Below are 18,562 nucleotides of genomic sequence, written 5' to 3' on the forward strand. Positions count from 1 at the left end.
ACATAAAAACTCTTTTTATGCCTACATAGCCTTTGTTGTGTTTTGGGAACTACAGGAACAACCTTTCCCAAACCTACAATTCCAGTATAGAAATGGGGATGCAAACACCTCCACTCCTTTTCCAAGAATCAGCATATTGCTGTTTTAGCTCTGAAAGAGTGCGATCAATTGTGGGAAACAGGTTCTGCAGGGAAAAACTAAAGGGTATGGTGCCGTCTAGTTTAGTGCATCTCTGATTTTGAGCGAAAAAGGAGAGAGCACGTTTAGTGTTTAGTGTTATTCATGTTAACTTTCCCCTTCCCTGAACTGCACTGACCTATTGCAGCAAAAGCAGCTGAAAGGGAGTTCAACATGTTTGAAGATGGTCAGGAAATCGACTTCTACTTTCTATGAGTGATGACAATGTCTCAAACCCAAGGCAAAAAGATCCTCTCTCCAGGCTTGTATTTTAAAATGATTGGATTTTAGTAAAGGTAAAGGTTTTCCCCTGACATTAAGTCTAGGTGTGTCCAACTCCAACTCTGGAGGTTGGTGCTCATCTCCATTTCTAAGCTGAAGAGCCGGCATTGTCCGTAGATGCTTGCCAAGGTGTAGCATCCTCAAGAAATGTTTCTTAAAAGGCACCTAAAGCACTTTTTCCTTTTGAAGTTCTCAATCTGTGAAGAAAACAGGGTGCTTTTAGCCATCCCTGAGTGCTGAGGCTAAGCATTCTGCACATGCTTAGAAGTCTTTCCCTCTAGACACATTTCAAAGTGAAAACCAGTTCCAGCCAGGCTCCTGGAACACATGCATCCCCCTAATGAAGTGCATTTCCAAAATGTCATGGTTCATCTGGCAACGAAGTGAGATGAAAAGATAAATAAAACAATTGCAGGGTTGCTGTGAGTTTTCCGGGCTGTATGGCCATGTTCCAGAAGCATTCTCTGCTGAAGTTTTGCCCACATGTATGGCAGGCATCCTCAGAGGTTGTGAAGTATTTTGGAAACTAAGCAAGTGAGGTTTATGTATCTGTGGAATGTTCAGGGTGGGAGAAAGAACTCTTGTCTGTTTGAGGCAAGTGTGAATATTGCAGTTGGCCACCTTGATTAGCATTGGATAGCCTTGCAGCTTCAAAGTCTGGCTACTTCAGGGCCAGCTAACATCTCCTAACAAAGGATTCCCCTAGGCAGGAAGCAGAGAGGCTTTAAAGCCACAAGACTTTTCAATGCTAATTGAGGTGATTAATTACAGCATTCACACTTGCCTCCAACAGACAAGACTTCTTCCTCCCACCCTGGACCTTCCATAGATATATAAACCTCCCTTGCCTAGTTTCCAATAGACCTCGCAGCCTCTGAGGATGCCTGCTATAGATGTGTGTGGAACGTCAGGAGAAAATTCTCCTGGAACATGGCTTACAACCTGGAAAACTCACAGCAACCCAGTGATTCTGGCCATGAAAGCCTTCAACAACACAAAAACCATACTGCTTTTTTAATCAAACAAACATATTTCAGACATATTAATTGTCTCCTTTACTACTTCAGATTTTCAGATCACAAACCAAGTGAGACCAAGACTGGAGACTGATCAGGTGGTGGGCAGATAAGAATGCTTCCGGCTGTGAATGCCTTCGACAACACAACAAATGAAACAATTCCACTTGATCAGGGAGGACGAAATTACACTAAACCCAAATTGGGATGGATGATGTGGTCTTTTCTTGAAAAGAGGTTGGTTTAGGCCTGACAAAGGGTGCAGATAATTGGCAAAGTATGTTTCTTCTTCTTGCCCTCTCCCTTGGCCCCTTCTGTGTCTGCCTCCCAGCCCCCTTGGCCTGAAGGAGAAGTGCTTTGATGTGGGTCTTCCATTGAGCCAGAGAGAGAGAGAGAGAGAGAGAGAGGGGGGGGAGAGGGAGAGGCAGGAAGTTGGTCAAAGAAAGTGGAGAGTGGGAAGGTAGGAGAGAGGGGGGCATTTTCCCTTCTCCTCCTTCAGGGCTGTAGCCAGAAATTTTGGGGGGAGGGTTGAAAATTTGGGGGGGGGGTTGAACCCCTCCCCCCCCCTACAGGCCTGTTAATATTTGCTTGTGATAGTGCTTGTAGTTCTGGAGGAACTCTTAATTTTTTTGCGTCTCATAAACTTAGCATGGGGAGTTTGTTATCCAGTTAAAATTCATGAGTAAACCAGGTTTTTTTTAACCTGAAAATTTTCGGGGGGGGGGGGTTGAACCCCTAAACCCTGCCCCCTGGCTACAGCCCTGTCCTCCTTAATGCTCTCCCCCCCCCCCTTCCAGTTTGAATTTAGGCTGGAGGAGTCAAGGCCTTGAGTTCTTTTTTACCTGGGGTCAAAAGGCTGAATGGATAGGATAGGAGATGGTCCAGGGCCTTTTCCCAAGTCTGCTCCCTGGTGCCCCTTTCTTTTACTCAAAGATTTGCATGTTGAAACATGTTTCTGTGCAAGTGTGACTTGCTGGATCAAGACTTGAAGATAAACCAGACATCAATTCAGTCCTTATTATTCTGCCTGAATTTTTAAATGAATGGGTCTCATGCAGTACCCTTACTTAATTTCTGTGCACCCAAATGAATTTATGGCCCTTTATGTAGGAATGTAGCATTATGCCTAGCTTTCATCCCTTCCTTTATCCTTATATCCTATATAAGTATTTATATGTTTTTAAGCTTTGTATAATGTTTTATTAAGTATTTAATTGAGTTAATTGTGTTGTCTGTTTTTATTGAATTCTGTTTTGGGCATTGAATTTTGCCAATTTTTGTAAGCTGCCTTGAGTCCCCTCGGGTGAGAAAGGCGGGGTAGAAATGTTGTAAATAAATAAATAAAATAACATCTAAACCTTCCTGTGAATTGGACTGAACTGTATGATCATGACTGACCCAGTGAGAAGTGCTTTGATGTGGGTCTTCCATTGAGCCCCAGAGAGAGCGCCTTCCTTCAGGAGCAGAAGTTGGTCAAAGAAAGTGGAGAGTGGGGAAGGTGGGAGCAGGGCTGGAGCCAAGCTGGGGGGGGGGGTTAGGGGTCCAACCCCCCTCAAACTTGTTCAGGTTTTTTTAAAACCTGCATTTTTTATTAATATTTATTTACATACATTTGAGAGTGTTTGTTGCATACAGTGCAATACTTTCCAGCTATTAGTCTTTCATAATCGTATCTTAGATACAGTAGAGTCTCACTTATCCAAGCTAAACGAGCCGGCAGAAGCTTGGATAAGCAAATATCTTGGATAATAAGGAGGGATTAAGGAAAAACCTATTAAACATCAAATTAGGTTATGATTTTACAAATTAAGCACCAAAACTTCATGTTATACAACAAATTTGACAGAAAAAGTAGTTAAATACGCAGTAATGTTATGTTGTAATGACTGTATTTACGAATTTAGCACCAAAATATCACGATATATTGAAAACATTGACTACAAAAATGGCTTGGATTATCCAGAGACTTGGATAAGCGAGGCTTGGATAAGTGAGACTCTACTGTAATATGGTTTCCATAAGGGGTCTTCTATTTGAATAGTACATCTAAGAGTATTACAGTAGAGTCTCACTTATCCAACACTTGCTTATCCAACATTCTGGATTATCCAACGCATTTTTGTAGTCAATGTTTCCAATATATCATGATATTTTGGTGCTAAATTCGTAAATGCAGTAATTACTACATAGCATTACTGCATATTGAACTACTTTTTCTGTCAAATTTGTTGTATAACATGATGTTTTGGTGCTTAATTTGTAAAATCATAACCTATTTTGATGTTTAATAGGCTTTTTCTTAATCCCTCCTTATTATCCAACATATTCCCTTATCCAACATTCTGCCGGCCCGTTTATGTTGGATAAGTGAGACTCTACTGTATATTGAAAAAACCTGAATTTTAAATGGTTAACCAAATCCCCATGAGTGTCCACTGAAGTTTACCTGTCTTGAGTGTCCACTGAAGTTTATCGACGGAACCTGATTTCTAAATTAGTTTGCGTTATGGAACTACTCTTCATGATTCGCTAAAAAGAAAAGTTTCAACCCCCCCCCCCTAGGTGGGAGGGAGGGTTTTTTCCCCCTTCTCCTCCTTAATGCCCCCCCACCCCAGTCTCCTGAGCCCGTTCCCCTTTCTCATGCCCCTCCCTGCTGCTTCTCCCGGGAAAGCCGGGCCCCCGGGCGGCGAGGGCGGCGAGGGTCTGCTCCTGGCTCTGGCTCTGGCTGCGCCTCTCTCTGCGGCGGGGCCCTGGCAGCATTGATCCATTGATTTGCCCGCGGGTCTCTGGCTCGCCTGACCTCCTGGCTCCCGGGGAAGCCGTCTCCATGGCGACTAGCCCGGCTCCCCCGGCGGCAGACTGTAAATTCCTGCAGCCAGAGCCGAGCGGCAGAGTCCGGGCGAGGGCGGTGGGAGGGAGGGGAGAAGAAGGAGGAGAAGGAGGCAACTAGGAGGAAGGAAAGAAAGAAAGGAAGAAAGGAAGAGAGGGAGGGAGAGAAAGGGCGTTGCTTGGGTGGACCCTTCCCAGGTCCCCAGCACGAGACCAAACTGGGACGGGCTGGGGTTGCTGCTTGGCCAAAGGGAGCCGCGGGAGGGAGGGAGGGAGGGAAGGATCAAGGCCACTCGGAGGAGCCCAGGGTCTCCCTCTTGCGTCTTGAGGAGCAGCCGAACAAAAGCCGCACCAACAAACCCGAACCTGAATCCTCTCCTCCAGGAGCGCACGCGGAGCGGACCTCTCTCTCTGTCTCTCTGTCTCTTGTGCGCCTTCGGAAGAGTTTGCTCCCCTGAGCCTCCGAGGAGACAGACCTTCCGCTCGAGCCTGGGAATGGGGACCTTGGAGGTGGCGGGGTGGTGCCTGCTCTCCTTTCTCTTCTGCTCCGGAGGCACCATGGCGAAAGCCAGTCAAGGTAAGAGCCTCAGAGGCAACCTCTCTCTTGCTTCCCCCTACTCGCAATCTCTCTCTCTCTCTCTCTCTCTCTCTCTCTCTCTCTCTCTCTCTCTCTCTCTCTCTCTCTCTCTCTCTCTCTCTCTCTCTCTCTGTGTGTGTGTGTGTGTGTCTGTATGTCTTTGGGACCATTCCTCTCGCCTTTCACCCTTAGGACAGGCTGTGAGATTCGCATCCCTCGGCCAGATCTCTAAGCCAAGTGCGGAATGCCTTACCTTCACCGTTTTTCCTCCTCGAGTCTGTTCGGAGCGCTTTGAGAATTGCTTTTCAGCCACCGGTGAATGGAGAAGTTAAGAGGGATGGAAAGTTTTTTTTTGTTTTGTTTCTTCTTCTCTCTTCCTAATTCGGTACAGCCCCCCCCCCCCCCGCCCATGATTCATCAATTGTGATATTAAATATAATGCTTTTTTTCCGTGTCAGAAGCGACTTGAGAAACTGCAAGTTGTTTCTGGTGTCAGAGAATTGGCCGTTACCCCAGGGGACGCCCGGGCGTTTGATGTTTTACTATCCTGATAGAGGGAGCTCATCCGCGCTCTCCCCTCGAAACCAACCCGGGGAAAGCGCGGATGAGTTCCCTCTATCAGCTCCAGCTCCAAGAGAAGCCTCCCACAAAGATGGCAAAAACATCAAAACATCCGGGCGTCCCCTGGGCAAGGTTCTTGCACACGGCCAATTCTCTCACACCAGAAGCGACTTGCAGTTTCTCAAGTCGCTCCTGACACGGGGAAAAAAAAAAAACATCTTGTGGGATGCTTCTCTTATTTCCCGGCACGAGAAGCTGTAGCTGACAGACTGGAGTTCACCCCGCTCCCCGGATTCGAACCGGCGTAGCCCTGCCGGCACAAAGGTTTAATCCACTGCGCCACCGGGGGCTCCTAATAGAATCCTCAAGGCGCGTGTGACAACCTTTAGGCAGCGCGGCGAAACTCAAGGGGAGAGGTGCGTTTGGATGCCCAAATATCTGGTTCCCTTGCTGTGCCTTCCCACTTCGCAACAACACCAGCCTGTACGCCCACACGCCGTCTCTTACTAGGTTGTCAGTCAAGAGGAAATGCAAGGAACCGCATGTGTTAGAAAGAGTAGCGAACAAGAGAGAGTTGCTGTGAGTTTTCCCAGCTGTATGGCCATGTTCCAGAAGCATTTTCTCCTGACGTTTCACCTGCATCCTCAGAGGTTGTGAGGTCTGTTGGAAACTAGGCAAGTGGGGTTTATATATCTGGAATGTCCAGGGTGGGAGAAAGAACTCTCTCTGTTGGAGGCAAGTGGGAATGTTGCATCCAAACACGAATCAAGGAACACCATAGACACTGTAAACTCACTCAGCCAGAGAAGTCAGCCATAGCAGAGCACCTGAGGAACCAACCTGGACACAGCATATGATTTGAGAACACAGAAATGCTCGACCACTCTCACAACCACCATGTTGGACTACACAGAGAAGCCACTGAAATCCACAAGCATGTGGACAATTTCAACAGAAAGGAGGAAAGCATAAAAATGAACAAAATCTGGCTACCAGTATTGAAAAAAAACCCTCTAAAATAAGGACAGTAAATAAATATCAACACTCAGAAAACAGAGGAATTCCAGACATGAATCAATCAGGGCCAGCTAACATCTCCCAAGAAAGGATTTCCCCAGGCAGTAAATAGCCAGATCTTGAAGCTGAAAAGCTATTCAATGCTAATCAAGGTGGCCAATTGCAACATTCACACCTGTCTCCAACAGACACGAGTTCTTTCTCCCACCCTGGACATTCCACAGATACGTAAACTCCACTTGCCTAGTTTCTAACAGACCTCACAACCGGTGAGGATGCCTGCCATAAATGCAGGCGAAATGTCAGAACAGAATGCTTCCGGAACATGGACATACAGCCTGGGAAACTCAGTAACCCAGTGATTCTGGCTATTCTGGCCTTTGACAACATATTGAACAAGAGAGGGTTTTAGTAAATCCATGCTTAAGGAACATTGGCAATATTTTCACCATGTGGATGTTACTTCCTCTTAGGCTTCTGTTTGAAGTTAGGGGAAGTTTCCAGGATATTATGTTCAGACTTTCAAAGTATGTTGTTCTTGCCTTTAGAGGATAGACTACTTGGAAACTAGGCTCAAAAACTACAAGGGTATTCTGGGGCTTTGTGTTGTTTCCCTTTGCAGGCTTTATAAAGAGAGGAGTTGTCTTCATGCAAAGTCTAGTGATTTTAGCTTGGAAGGGAATGCTTAGGGATTTCTCCCTCTTCCAATTATCTTCAGTGTGTGCATTGCTTTCATATTCTTATCATAATATTTATTTATTAAGGCCTTTGGGTTTCAAATTCCACCAAAGCCCTGGCCAGATTTATGCTAAAATAGCAAAGCAAAATTCCATCTTGTAGAGACTTGACGGGATACCTTCAGGGAAGGAAGGGGAGGGAGGAAGATGTGGATTTGGGCTAGTTCCTTAGTTGATGAGATTTAGCAGGTAAAAATGCCTTCCTCCTCTATGCTTGTTTCTTGTATGAGAAAAACCACACTGACATTTCAACAGGACCATTCTGATGCATGTCACTTGGACATCCTGATCTTGTATTCTTGTTTGAGCTCAGTGTCCATATATGTATCTTCAAACTGAGCAAGGAATACTTTTTAAATCGTGTCAGAAGCGACTTGAGAAGATACTGCAAGTCACTTCTGGTGTGAGAGAATTGGCCATCTACAGAAACGTTGCCCAGGGGATGCCCGGATGTGTTAGCAGGGAAGCAAGAGCTGACAGACGGGAGCTCAGCCCATCTCCAGGTTTCAAACCAGCAACCTTCAGGTCAGCAGTTCAGCTGACACAAGGGTTTAACCCAGTGGTTTTCAACCTGTGGTTCCCCAGGTGTTTTGGCCTACAACTCCTAGAAATTCCAGCCAGTTTACCAGCTGTTAGGATTTCTGGGAGTTGAAGGCCCAAAACATCTGGGGACCCACAGGTTGAGAACCACTGGTTTAACCAATTGTGCCACCGTGGCTCTGCAAGGAATACTCAACGATGGTTTGCCAGATCCTTCTTTTGAAATATAACCTACAGCACCTAATATTTGTTGGAAGTCCCCTCTCCAAGTACTAACCTGGTTATCTTCCAAGATCAGATGATGTCTGTCTGTTGACTTCAGAGTATTTTTGCCCTTGTAGTTAAATATATGGGAGCCATCATGGTCTAGTACTATGAGCATTCGACCGCAACTCTAGAGAACAAGGTTTGAATCCCTGCTTGACCGTGGACACCAACTGGGTAACCTTGGGCAAGTCACTTTCTGTCAGCCTCAGAAGAAGGTAAAATCCTCCCCCTCCCCATACAGATCTTGTCAAGGAACCCCCGTGATAGGGTTGCCTTAGGTTAAAAATAATTTAAAGACACATGACAGGAAAATGAAATACTGTGCCTGGAATATCAGTTTGTCATATAGATCACAGCAATAGTCCATCATGGAAATGATTTTTTTTTAAAAGTCACTGGATGGATGTGGAATGGAGCAGGGATGATACCCACACTCATAAAAGGTTTCGATTTGAGCTCTTTGCTCTTCTTGTTTTGTAAACTGCAGTGATGACCAAAAAAGCCTGACTGTAGAGCACAGCACACACTCATTTGTAGAACATGAAGTTTTCCAGAAACATAGCTGACCCTGGAAGAAATAAAGGGGGAGTTGAGTAAACTTCTCCAGGTCTGTGCCTTCCAAATGTGTCAGACAGTATCTCCCACCAAACCATACCCAGAATGGTCCAACACATCTGGAAGTTCCCAGGTTGAGGGGAGATTCATTAAAAATTCTTACTGAAATACAAAATTACAGGCAGTCCCTAAATTACAAACAATTCATAGTTAAGAACGGGACAGAGGGAAGTTCACTTCTGAAAGAGTTATCATGGGGAAAAGTTGTCTCCACTGAAGCTTCATCATCTGTCCCTGTTTCCATAACAAACCAAATGTTTCAAAATCCAATTATCACAAGGACAGAAAGTGAGGTGAAATTTTCAGGAAAAAAACTTATAAGAAAGCCTAGGATAGTGTTCCTGTAACTCAGTTGACTTGAAAGTCACATAACAACATTAGAGTAGGGACATCTATGTCATTTAGGGGTGTCATAGCCCAGCATTCCCTCACCTGGTATTCTCTAGACCAGGCATGGGCAAACATTTTTGCCCTGAGGCCGCATTATGGGCCTGGCTGGAAGAGCTGGGCCTGGAGGGAGAGGAACCATTCACACACTGGGTGGAATGGACCCGCGAGGGGCAGGGCCCAGGAGAGGGCAGGGCCAAGAGAGGACAGTGCAGGGCCTGGCTCATCCTCAGGTTGTCCTCCCACCATAAGGACAGGGCCGCTTGCCCCATCCTTATGCCAGGAGGAAGGTGGGATACTCAACAACTGCCTCGATCCTCTCCCCGGATCTTCCTCCCCCAATCCTCAGGCTGTCCTCTTAGCATTATGTCAGGAGGAGGGTGAGGCAGGCGATAGCTGAGAGTGCTGGAGAGGGCTCTCAGCTGCCATGTGCTTTCCTTGAGCTGTCCTCCCAGCATAAGTATGGAACTGCTTGCACTGTCCTTATGCTGGGCGGAGGGCAAGGCACGTGATGGCCGAGATCACCCCAGAGGGCTCTCGGCTGCTGCGTGCCTTCCTCCCTAGTCTTTTTGGCATAAGGACACAGCAAGCTGCCATGTCCTTATGCCAAGAGGACAGGAGGGCCTGATGTAAGCACCAAGGGGCCGCATCCAGCCCCCGGGCCTTAGTTTGCCCATGCCTGCTCTAGACATTTTGGGCCTTTGTCATCCCCTATTAGTATGACTGGGAATGTATTGTATCCCAACTTGTCTAAAGGATGCCAGGTGGAAGCGGGCTGGGGATACTGGATATGTTGTAGAAGACAAAATTGGACCATGCATAACATCAAGTTACGTTAATGCAAGCCAGAGCTTTTTGTAAGATGTACACAGAAATCCTGTCTGAGCTTTAAACAAACTCCCTTTCTCCCAAACTCTCAAATGTGGAAGGGATCAAGGGCAAACATGCTGTCCAAACACTGTCTCCATAGAGAACAGCAAGCAGATACTTGAGTTTGGCTGATAAAGTTAGAATTTAGGCTAGAGGAATCAAGGCCTTCAGTTCTCTTTTACCTGGGGTTAAAAGGCTGAATGGATAGGATAGGAGATGGCCCAGGGTCTTTCCCTGAATCTGCTCACTGGTGCCCCATTTGCATGTTGAGACATGTGTCTGTACAAGGGTGACTTGCTGGATCAAGAACTGAAGATAAACCAGACATCAATTCAGTCTTTATGTATTCTGCCTGAATTTTTTAATGAATGGGTTTCATGCAGTAAACTTAATTACTGTGCACCGAAATGAACTGCAGTCCTTTTTTTGTAGGAATGTAGCATTACTCCTAGCTTTCATCCCTTTCTTTATCCTTATAACATCTAGATCTTCCTGTGAATTTGACTGATCTGAGTGATCTTGACTGACCCAGTGAACTTCATGGCGAAGTTGGAATTTGAACTTAGATCTTCCCAATACAAGATCAGCACTATAAGCTCTACACCAGGCCCTTTCACCCTGCAGCCCTCCATGTGTCTGTTCCTCTAATTCCCAGAATCTCTAGCCAGCTTGTTCAGTGGTCAGGAATTTTGGGAGCCAAGTCCAAAATACCTGGAAGGACACAAGTTGGAGAGTCTTCTCTATACCATGCCTACTTGCCCAATTAGAACAGGGCTGAAGGTATTACAGGTACTCATGTTATCATGAATTATTTTTGTTAAATCAGAATGTCAGTCTTCTCCTTGATGACATTATTAATTATGAACCAAATCACCACTGGAAGCTCATTCTGAAATAACTAACTAACTAACTAACTAACTAAATAAATAATGATTGATTGAATGAATGTATTTCAATCATTCAACAGGCCTTAAAGATAATGTATTTATTTATTTACAGTATTTATATTCCACCCTTCTCATCCCAAAGGGGACTCAGAGTGGATCACAGAACACATATACGGCAAACATTCAATGCTGATTAGATGAAGACAGGACAGACAGACAGTTAGAGAAGCCAATAAATTCAAGAATGGTTGAACCATTGCTCAATTAGGTCAATTTTGGAATAGGAGGCAGAATTAATTAGATAAATCCATATAATATGGATATCATAAGGCAATAACAGAAGATTCTAACAAACAAAAAACCCTGCAAATGTTGAACTGCTGATATACTGTGTTTCTCCTTCATGAACTTGGGAGGTAAGCTGTTTGGAAGGTGGACTTTGCTTGATATTCAAAAGAAGAAGCCCTGGCAAAGATTAAGGAACGTCTTCTACCCACTGGCCAGAATAATCTGAATTGTGCCCTTAGCTTTCTGACATACTTTGGCCGCAGACCAAATTCCCCTCAGCATAGCATCAATATTCACACACATAGATATACTATGTGAGCACCATACAACCCCCATGTACCATAACAACATTGTGTAACACATGTCAATTATTATGAGCTCAATATGCAATGCAAAACTGTAATGCATAGTAGAACATGCTATCCGCACAATTCCTTTTCCACCTCTAAAAGTAGAATACATTGTGTAATGGTATCTTTTTGGCTCCACATGCATAGCATGATTTTGTTGTTGCTGTGTGCCTTCGCGTCATTTCTGACTTATGGCAGCCCTAAGATAACCCTATCTTTATTTTTGTTTTTTTGAGCAACATCTATTCAGAGTCCCCCTCTCCTCTATTTGCCTTCATCTGAGGCTTACAAAGTATGATTTGGCCAGGATAAGCCAATGGATTTCCATGGCTGAGTGGGGATTCAGACCCTAGCCTCCAAAGTCATAGTCCAATGCTCAAACCACCACACCACACTGATTCTCTATAGCAGGGGTCCCCAAACTAAGGCCCGGGGGCCGAATGCGGCCCTCTGAGGTCATTTACCTGGCCCCCGCCCTCAGTTTTATAATATAATATATTGTATATACATATAATATTGATAATAATATTATAATGTAATACAATATAACACTAATAATAATCTATATATATATAAAAGGGTAATGAAATTTCGGCCTAGGACAAAACAACAAAACTACACATCCCAGAAGCACTAAACTTGGCAACACAACCCCTCATCCATGCCTCTACGTTCATACAACAAAAAGAAAAATAAAGTCCTAATTAGAGGTAGAGGAATAATTGTTTTTATCCAATTGCTGCCAGTTAGAAGGCTAAACTCCGCCCACTTGGTCTCCTAGCAACCCACTCAGCCCAGGGGACAGGCAGAGTTAGGCCTCACTTAGGCCTCTTCCACAGATTATCTAATTTGCACTGGATTATATGGCAGTGTAGACTCAAGGCCCTTCCACACAGCTATATAACCCATTTATAATGGACTTAATGTTACCCTTTACCTTAACTACCCTAATGTTACCCTTTACCTTAATTACCCTTTACCTTAACTACCACCAATTCCTCAATACTTTATTTCCCATACCACCATACTTCGCCATAGCAATGCGTGGCCGGGCACAGCTAGTACCATATAATAATATTATATTCTGTATTACATATAATATTACTAATAATATTACAGTATAGTGGTATAGTTCAATATAGTAATATATAATGCTAATATTGTGCTATGCTAATAATATAATACATTGTATGTACATATAATTTGTAAGCCACTCTGAGTCCCCTTTGGGGTGAGAAGGGTGTGATACAAATGTAGTAAATAAATGCAGTAAATAAATAAATAATAAATAAATACATTTTAGACTTAGGCTTGCCCAAAGTCTGAAATGACTTGAAGGCACACAACAACAACAACAACAACAACAACCCTAATTAACTTGACTATCTCATTGGCCAGAAGCAGGACCACACTTCCCATTGAAATCCTGATAAATGTATGTTGGTTAAGATTGTTTTCATTTTTAAATATTGTATTGTTCTTTCATTGTTGTTGTTGTTGTTGTTTTTGCACTACAAATAAGACATATGCAGTGTGCATCAGAATTTGTTTGTATTTTTTTTTCAAATGATAATCTGGCCCCTCAACAGTCTGAAGGATTGTGGACCGGCCCTCGGCTTAAAAAGTTTGAGGACCCCTGCTCTATAGTGTGACTCATATACTTGTATTTTCCTGACTGGATGCCAGCCTTTGTGTATGTATTTTGGCAATTTAGTTGGATTGCATTTTTAAAGCAAAGCTACCCTGGTGTACTCATTGTAATGTTTGGGACTCCTCCAGGTAACAGACTTGAGGTAAATGACTTTGAGATTTTGGATTTGATCTGTCTGGATCTAAAGCCTTCTTTGGAAGATGGTGCTGTGACATTAAGTTCTTCAATAACATTGGAGCCAAGAGGCTTTGGCAAATACGGAGAGGGAAAATACATCACATCCAGGCTGTTCACTGTTGACCAATGAAACCTAGCAGAAGAGTGTTGGCTTTGTTTGGGTGCCTGTTCCTCTTTCGATCTAAAAGTGAAATTTCCTTAGCCACTTGTTCCTGCCACTTTGCTGGCAGATTTTTGATGCTCCAACAAGATTCCTGTTGTGTATTGACTAGTGTCAACTCACTTTCCAAGGATAATGAATTCTGATGCATAGAATCCTGTTTTTTCCTCTTGAATAAATTATTTTGTAAGCCATCTAGACATTTTCTGTTTATTGACTGGGTTTTGCCTAGATAAAAACAAGAGCTGGACTTGAGAGTCAAACCCCAGCAGGAAGGTTATTGCAAGTCCCTGCCTAAAGCAGTTGTGGTTGAGTTTATTCTTGTCTTGACCTGTTGTGTATCATGTGTATTTACTGGCAACAAAATGTTAAAGAGGCAAATGGGGGTGTATGATTCACTACCTAAAAATCTGGAGCCATCATTCATATCTGCCCACTACCTGATCAGTCTCCAGTCTTATTCTCACCTGGTTTGCGATCTCTAGATCTACAATGGTAAAGGAGATAATTAATATATCTGAAACATGTTTGTTTGATTAAATAAGCAGTTTCTTTGTTGTTTTGTCGAAGACTTTCATGGCCAGAATCACTGGGTTGCTGAGAGTTTTCTGGGCTGTATGGCCATGTTCCAGAAGCATTCTCTCCTGATATTTCACCCACATTTATGGCAGGCATTCTAAGAGGTTGTGAGGTCTGTTGGAAACTAGGCAAGTGGGGTTTATATATCTGTGGAATATCCAGAGGGGGGAGAAGGAACTCTTGTTTGCTTGAGGCAAGTGTGAATGTCGATTAGTATTGAATGGACTTGTAGCTTCAAAGCTTGATTGTTTCCTGCCTGGGGGAATCCTTTGCGTGATGTATTGCCCCAAACACTTGCCTCAAGCAAACAAGAGTTCCTTCTCCCACTCTGGATATTCCACAGGTATATAAACCCCACTTGCCTAGTTTCCAACAGACCTCACAACCTCTCAGAATGCCTGCCATAGATGAGGGTGAAACGTCAGGAGAGAATGCTTCTGGAACATGGCCATACAGCCCAGAAAATTCACAGCAATTCAGTTTCTTTTTTCCAGAGATCAAGAAACCCAGTCCCATGTGTTCAGAAACAGCTAACACTATGCTGTATTTATATGTTGATCCAGAATTCAGGGAGAAAATATTCTCCCAACTTTTTGTAAATCTGCCTCTTGCATATGTAAAGTCTATGCCAAATATGATGGGCTAAAATAAAGATTTAGAAGATCTAATGAATGTTATATGAGAATATGTAACTCAAACAACAGTTAAATTAAAAGTGTGAGCAATGCAATTCCATAAATGCCTATGCAGTGCAATTCTGTAAGTATCCACTTCTGAGTGGGAAAGTATTGCAGCCTAATCTGGCTGCGCTAAATTCTTAATACTTTGGAGGATCATATTTCAATGGAATCAAAAAGATTCAACCTCTCCCATTAAAATTTATGCATTCCCAGAGGCAATAGTGTAAAGCATGATTATGAGAAGGATGATGTAGATCACTGATGTGTTTGGGAGATAATGGGACGGTTCTTTTCAAGTAAGAATGCACCTGCAGGGTCCAACACCATAGGAATTTTGAACGAATATAATTCACTTGACTGCAGACGATACTCCCTTTCCTTCCATTATCTCCATCTTTTTCCCCACTCTTTCCTTTCTGCCTTTATCCCTTCCCTTTTTCTCACTTCCATTAAAAATTATAGAAGATGGTTGTTGCCCACACCTATGAGTATCAAACCACAAACATTTCAATGTGTAGTAGTTCAAAGGAGAATTGACTGAAGATAGCTAACATGCCTGTACTTATAAGTGTATTTTTCGGGTGCAGGAAAGAGAAAGAGTGAATTTTTTGTAATGGCAAAGCAAATTAAATGTTTTAGACACTTTGAATTATCCTCTCCTGGGGAGTTTTACTGTCTCTTGAGTGTAAGAGGTCATAGTGTTTTTACAAAAAGTCACACTGGTGTAATCTACATAGGAAAATATTCCAGAATAACTTTATCCCTCATTTTCAAGGTTATATGTCCCCAGAGAGTCTTAGGGGAAGCTTATGATGATGGTAAATAAAGTGTACTCTGTCTTTGCAATCTTAAACTAGCCTCAGTGTGCTGGCTGGTCTTCAGGTTACGCAGCCAGCATTATGGGTCCCATGCCACTCTTGCTTTCTTTAGCAGAATGTAAATGCTTTTAGGATAGTTTTAATTAGCCAAAAAACAACACCTAAAGAAATAAAGACTTCTGTTTTTACAAAGGAAAAGGAAGTTAGCCTGTTGCCCTTTACGAAGTGTGTGCTTTCCATTTATGTAGAAATTGGCTTATTGATGGAAGGTACTGCCTCAAACTGAACAAAGTCTTTGTACATTTTAGAAAATAGACAAACAAGGAGTATAATCAACATCTGTGCTAAAATTGGAGAACATACGAACAAAAACAAGCTCTCCTTCTTCTAGAGTAGACTGTATATAATAAAAAAACAGTTTGGAACATTACTTAAAACAACATTTAGCTCTTCTGTGGAGAACGACAAAAATCATGTTAAGAAATTTACAAATGAAGCATAATTTGCAGGGTAGCATTTGTCATTGCATAGCCCCCAAAGTGCGGTGTGACAGTCTGATTGTAAAAAAACAAAACAAACACACACACCCAATTAAATAACTGTTAAAACGCAGGGAGAAGACTGCATTCAACAGTTGTCAAATGCCTTATTTTCTTAATAAAGTATGTCGTTCTAGTGGACATCATAGTTTACACCAGTGCTACTCAAAGTGATGGTCCTTGGACCAGTGCTGGTTCGTAAGCCATTGGCTGCTAGTCTCAGGAAAATTTTCAGGAAAATAAGGAACAGTTTTAGCCTGTCATATATAATGGCCCAAATGGAGCCATGGTCCCTATTACATGGGGAGAAAACAACTGCTGATCCCCTACATGAGATAGCCTGAGAACAATGGTCTTGTGTGTTACTAGGGTGGTTGAACCAATTCTGTTTTATCAAATACAATAATTTCATTTGATAATTGGTTATATCAAGGTATAGAAACAAGAATGAAATTAATCCAATTAGTACTTTTAATGGGAGAAAAGCCTATACCACATTTTATGGGGTGGGGAAAGAACAACCTATGGGTAACCTATGGGTAACAATCCTTTTGGGGCAGCTACCAGATTTCCCCTTAATTTATTGATTTTTGAAGGAGACCAATGACCTCAGGTGCTGCCTAGAGCATTATGTGCCCTGAAATGACCACCACCTCACCCCTCAAAATGTGCACTAAACGAAGCCTACAGAAAATAGGCTGGAAAACTCCAAAATTACAAATGTGGGCTGACATCCAGTCATTTTCGAAAATGGGGTTTCAGCCAGAAATGCTTAACTGTGGCCTGCTACGGGGGGCAAATATTGCCTTTCCTTTGTTGTTCACCCATGTTTTACAGGACTTCAAAGACATGGCAACTATATAATGCTGTCTTATGATTGATGTCTCCAGTGTCTGCTATCTTGCTGTAATCACACAGGATAATTACTTTCTCTTACATATGTGCCTAACGAGGTACAAGGCATGTTCCAACAGAATTCTCTGAGAACAACCCTTTACTTAACAAAATCCTTCATGTGCAATTGAGGAATTCAGACCTTTCATGAGAAGCTGATGTTGGGGGATCATGTCATCCGTTTGGAATCTAAAATATTCTTGTATGAGCAATAGTCTTGTGTCTGTACCTTGATTTCAGTGCATGTAAAATGCAGTTGCCATCAATCCAGTGTGATGGACATGGAAAACGTGGTCTTAAGCACTCCCATCTCTCCTTCCTACCTACCTACCTACCTACCTACCTACCGGTTCCTAGTCTACTGAAGCCTTACTTTGCTTTTATAAAGTAGCAATCTATAGTTTGGTTCAGTTTTCCAAACCATGGATCTAGTCATAGTGGCAAAGTGTGGTTTGAATAGATCAGGATGTAATATATTGTGTGCATGCAAGGGGAGAAGAATAGCTTATTTGGATTCTGAATGGAGCTAATGTGCAAGCCTGTTTTGTGGATGATGTGGGTGGCCATGCTGACTTGCCACTGGGAACAGTCAGTAAATCTCAGTTGGATGACAGTCCATAAATCTCAGTTATCCAAATAAATCTGGATCCAACAAACAAGACAACATAGAAAGAACATATAACTGTCCATTGCTGTTGCCTGTCTGGTGGAAATGTGGTGCACTGAAGCTAGATCTGCTATATTTTACAAATTGATAGGGAATGGCAGGCAGAACCTGCCCACAGGTTGATAATCTCAAACAGGAATGTAGCACAAAAGGAAGGTACCTGGGAATTCGAAGGAGCAGGGATGCAAGTGATATGAGGAAGCCCTAACAAAATGCTTAAACCATTTTGGAAGTTATTGTTGAATGGTATAACTAAAATGCCCTCTTCCATCTCAAGCTAGTTATTTCCAACAACACTTTTTAAAGATCCAGCTGTAATCACAAACTGATTTTCACACTTACATGGATCTTCAGTGGCATCAAAATATCAGTTCATTATGTTTCTGATGAGTATCATGTCAGTAAGAATACATATCAGGGATATTTATGTGTTTAAGTCATCTTAAGCTCATTGATCTCTCTTCAGTCTTGTGCATAAAAGGGACATTTATTTTTGGCACTATATTTGTACCCGCTGCAATATTAGTTGGCTGGTGTCTTGTTTGTTTCCTTATGATGGCAAAGAAGAGGAAAGGTAGATTTAGTGTAGTGGGTAAACTTGCTGCTGGAGTATAGGCATACTGTTGTTTGCTTTGGGGGAAGGGGAATAATGAGGCTGGATTAAGTGCTTCAGTCCTGGCTTTGCATAGCAACAAGGGGTATACAGCCAGATGGCTATAATTAGTTTATGTTTAAAAATAATCAAATATTGGTTGCTGAAAGGGCTTGGGGATACTTTTCCCCAGGGCTGAATCTACAGCAGGGCTTTTGAGGGCTTTTCCAGCCTTCTCTTTTTCAGCTTTCATTGAAAATGAGAATACCTTTAACTTGTTTACTTTTGAAGACATTAACAGAAAGCATGTAGATTGCATTTTGTCTGTTGTACTTACTACAAAATATATGGTGAGAATCTCTTATGCAATCTGTTTGGGACCAGAAGTGTTTTGGATTTCAGATC

The 18,562-nt window shown here is 42.8% G+C and overlaps 1 protein-coding gene across 4 annotated transcripts in view; it reads left to right on the forward strand.

Moving 5' to 3' along the window:
* Positions 1-4,172: 4,172 nt before the first annotated feature.
* The window catches only part of scube3 (signal peptide, CUB domain and EGF like domain containing 3), a 153,611-nt gene continuing 139,221 nt past the window's right edge, over positions 4,173-18,562 (forward strand). For 2 of the 4 annotated variants that reach the window (XM_008109715.3, XM_008109718.3), the window contains exon 1: positions 4,174-4,881. In XM_008109715.3, the coding sequence (XP_008107922.1) occupies positions 4,800-4,881 (82 nt within the window). In that variant the 5' untranslated portion in view covers positions 4,174-4,799. Of the gene's footprint in view, positions 4,882-18,562 lie in introns of all 4 variants that reach the window. The other 2 variants (XM_008109716.3, XM_008109717.3) reach the window with 2 other exon arrangements.

The sequence above is a fragment of the Anolis carolinensis genome, chromosome 4 (assembly GCF_035594765.1).
Source record: "Anolis carolinensis isolate JA03-04 chromosome 4, rAnoCar3.1.pri, whole genome shotgun sequence".
Taxonomy (NCBI): domain Eukaryota; kingdom Metazoa; phylum Chordata; class Lepidosauria; order Squamata; family Dactyloidae; genus Anolis; species Anolis carolinensis.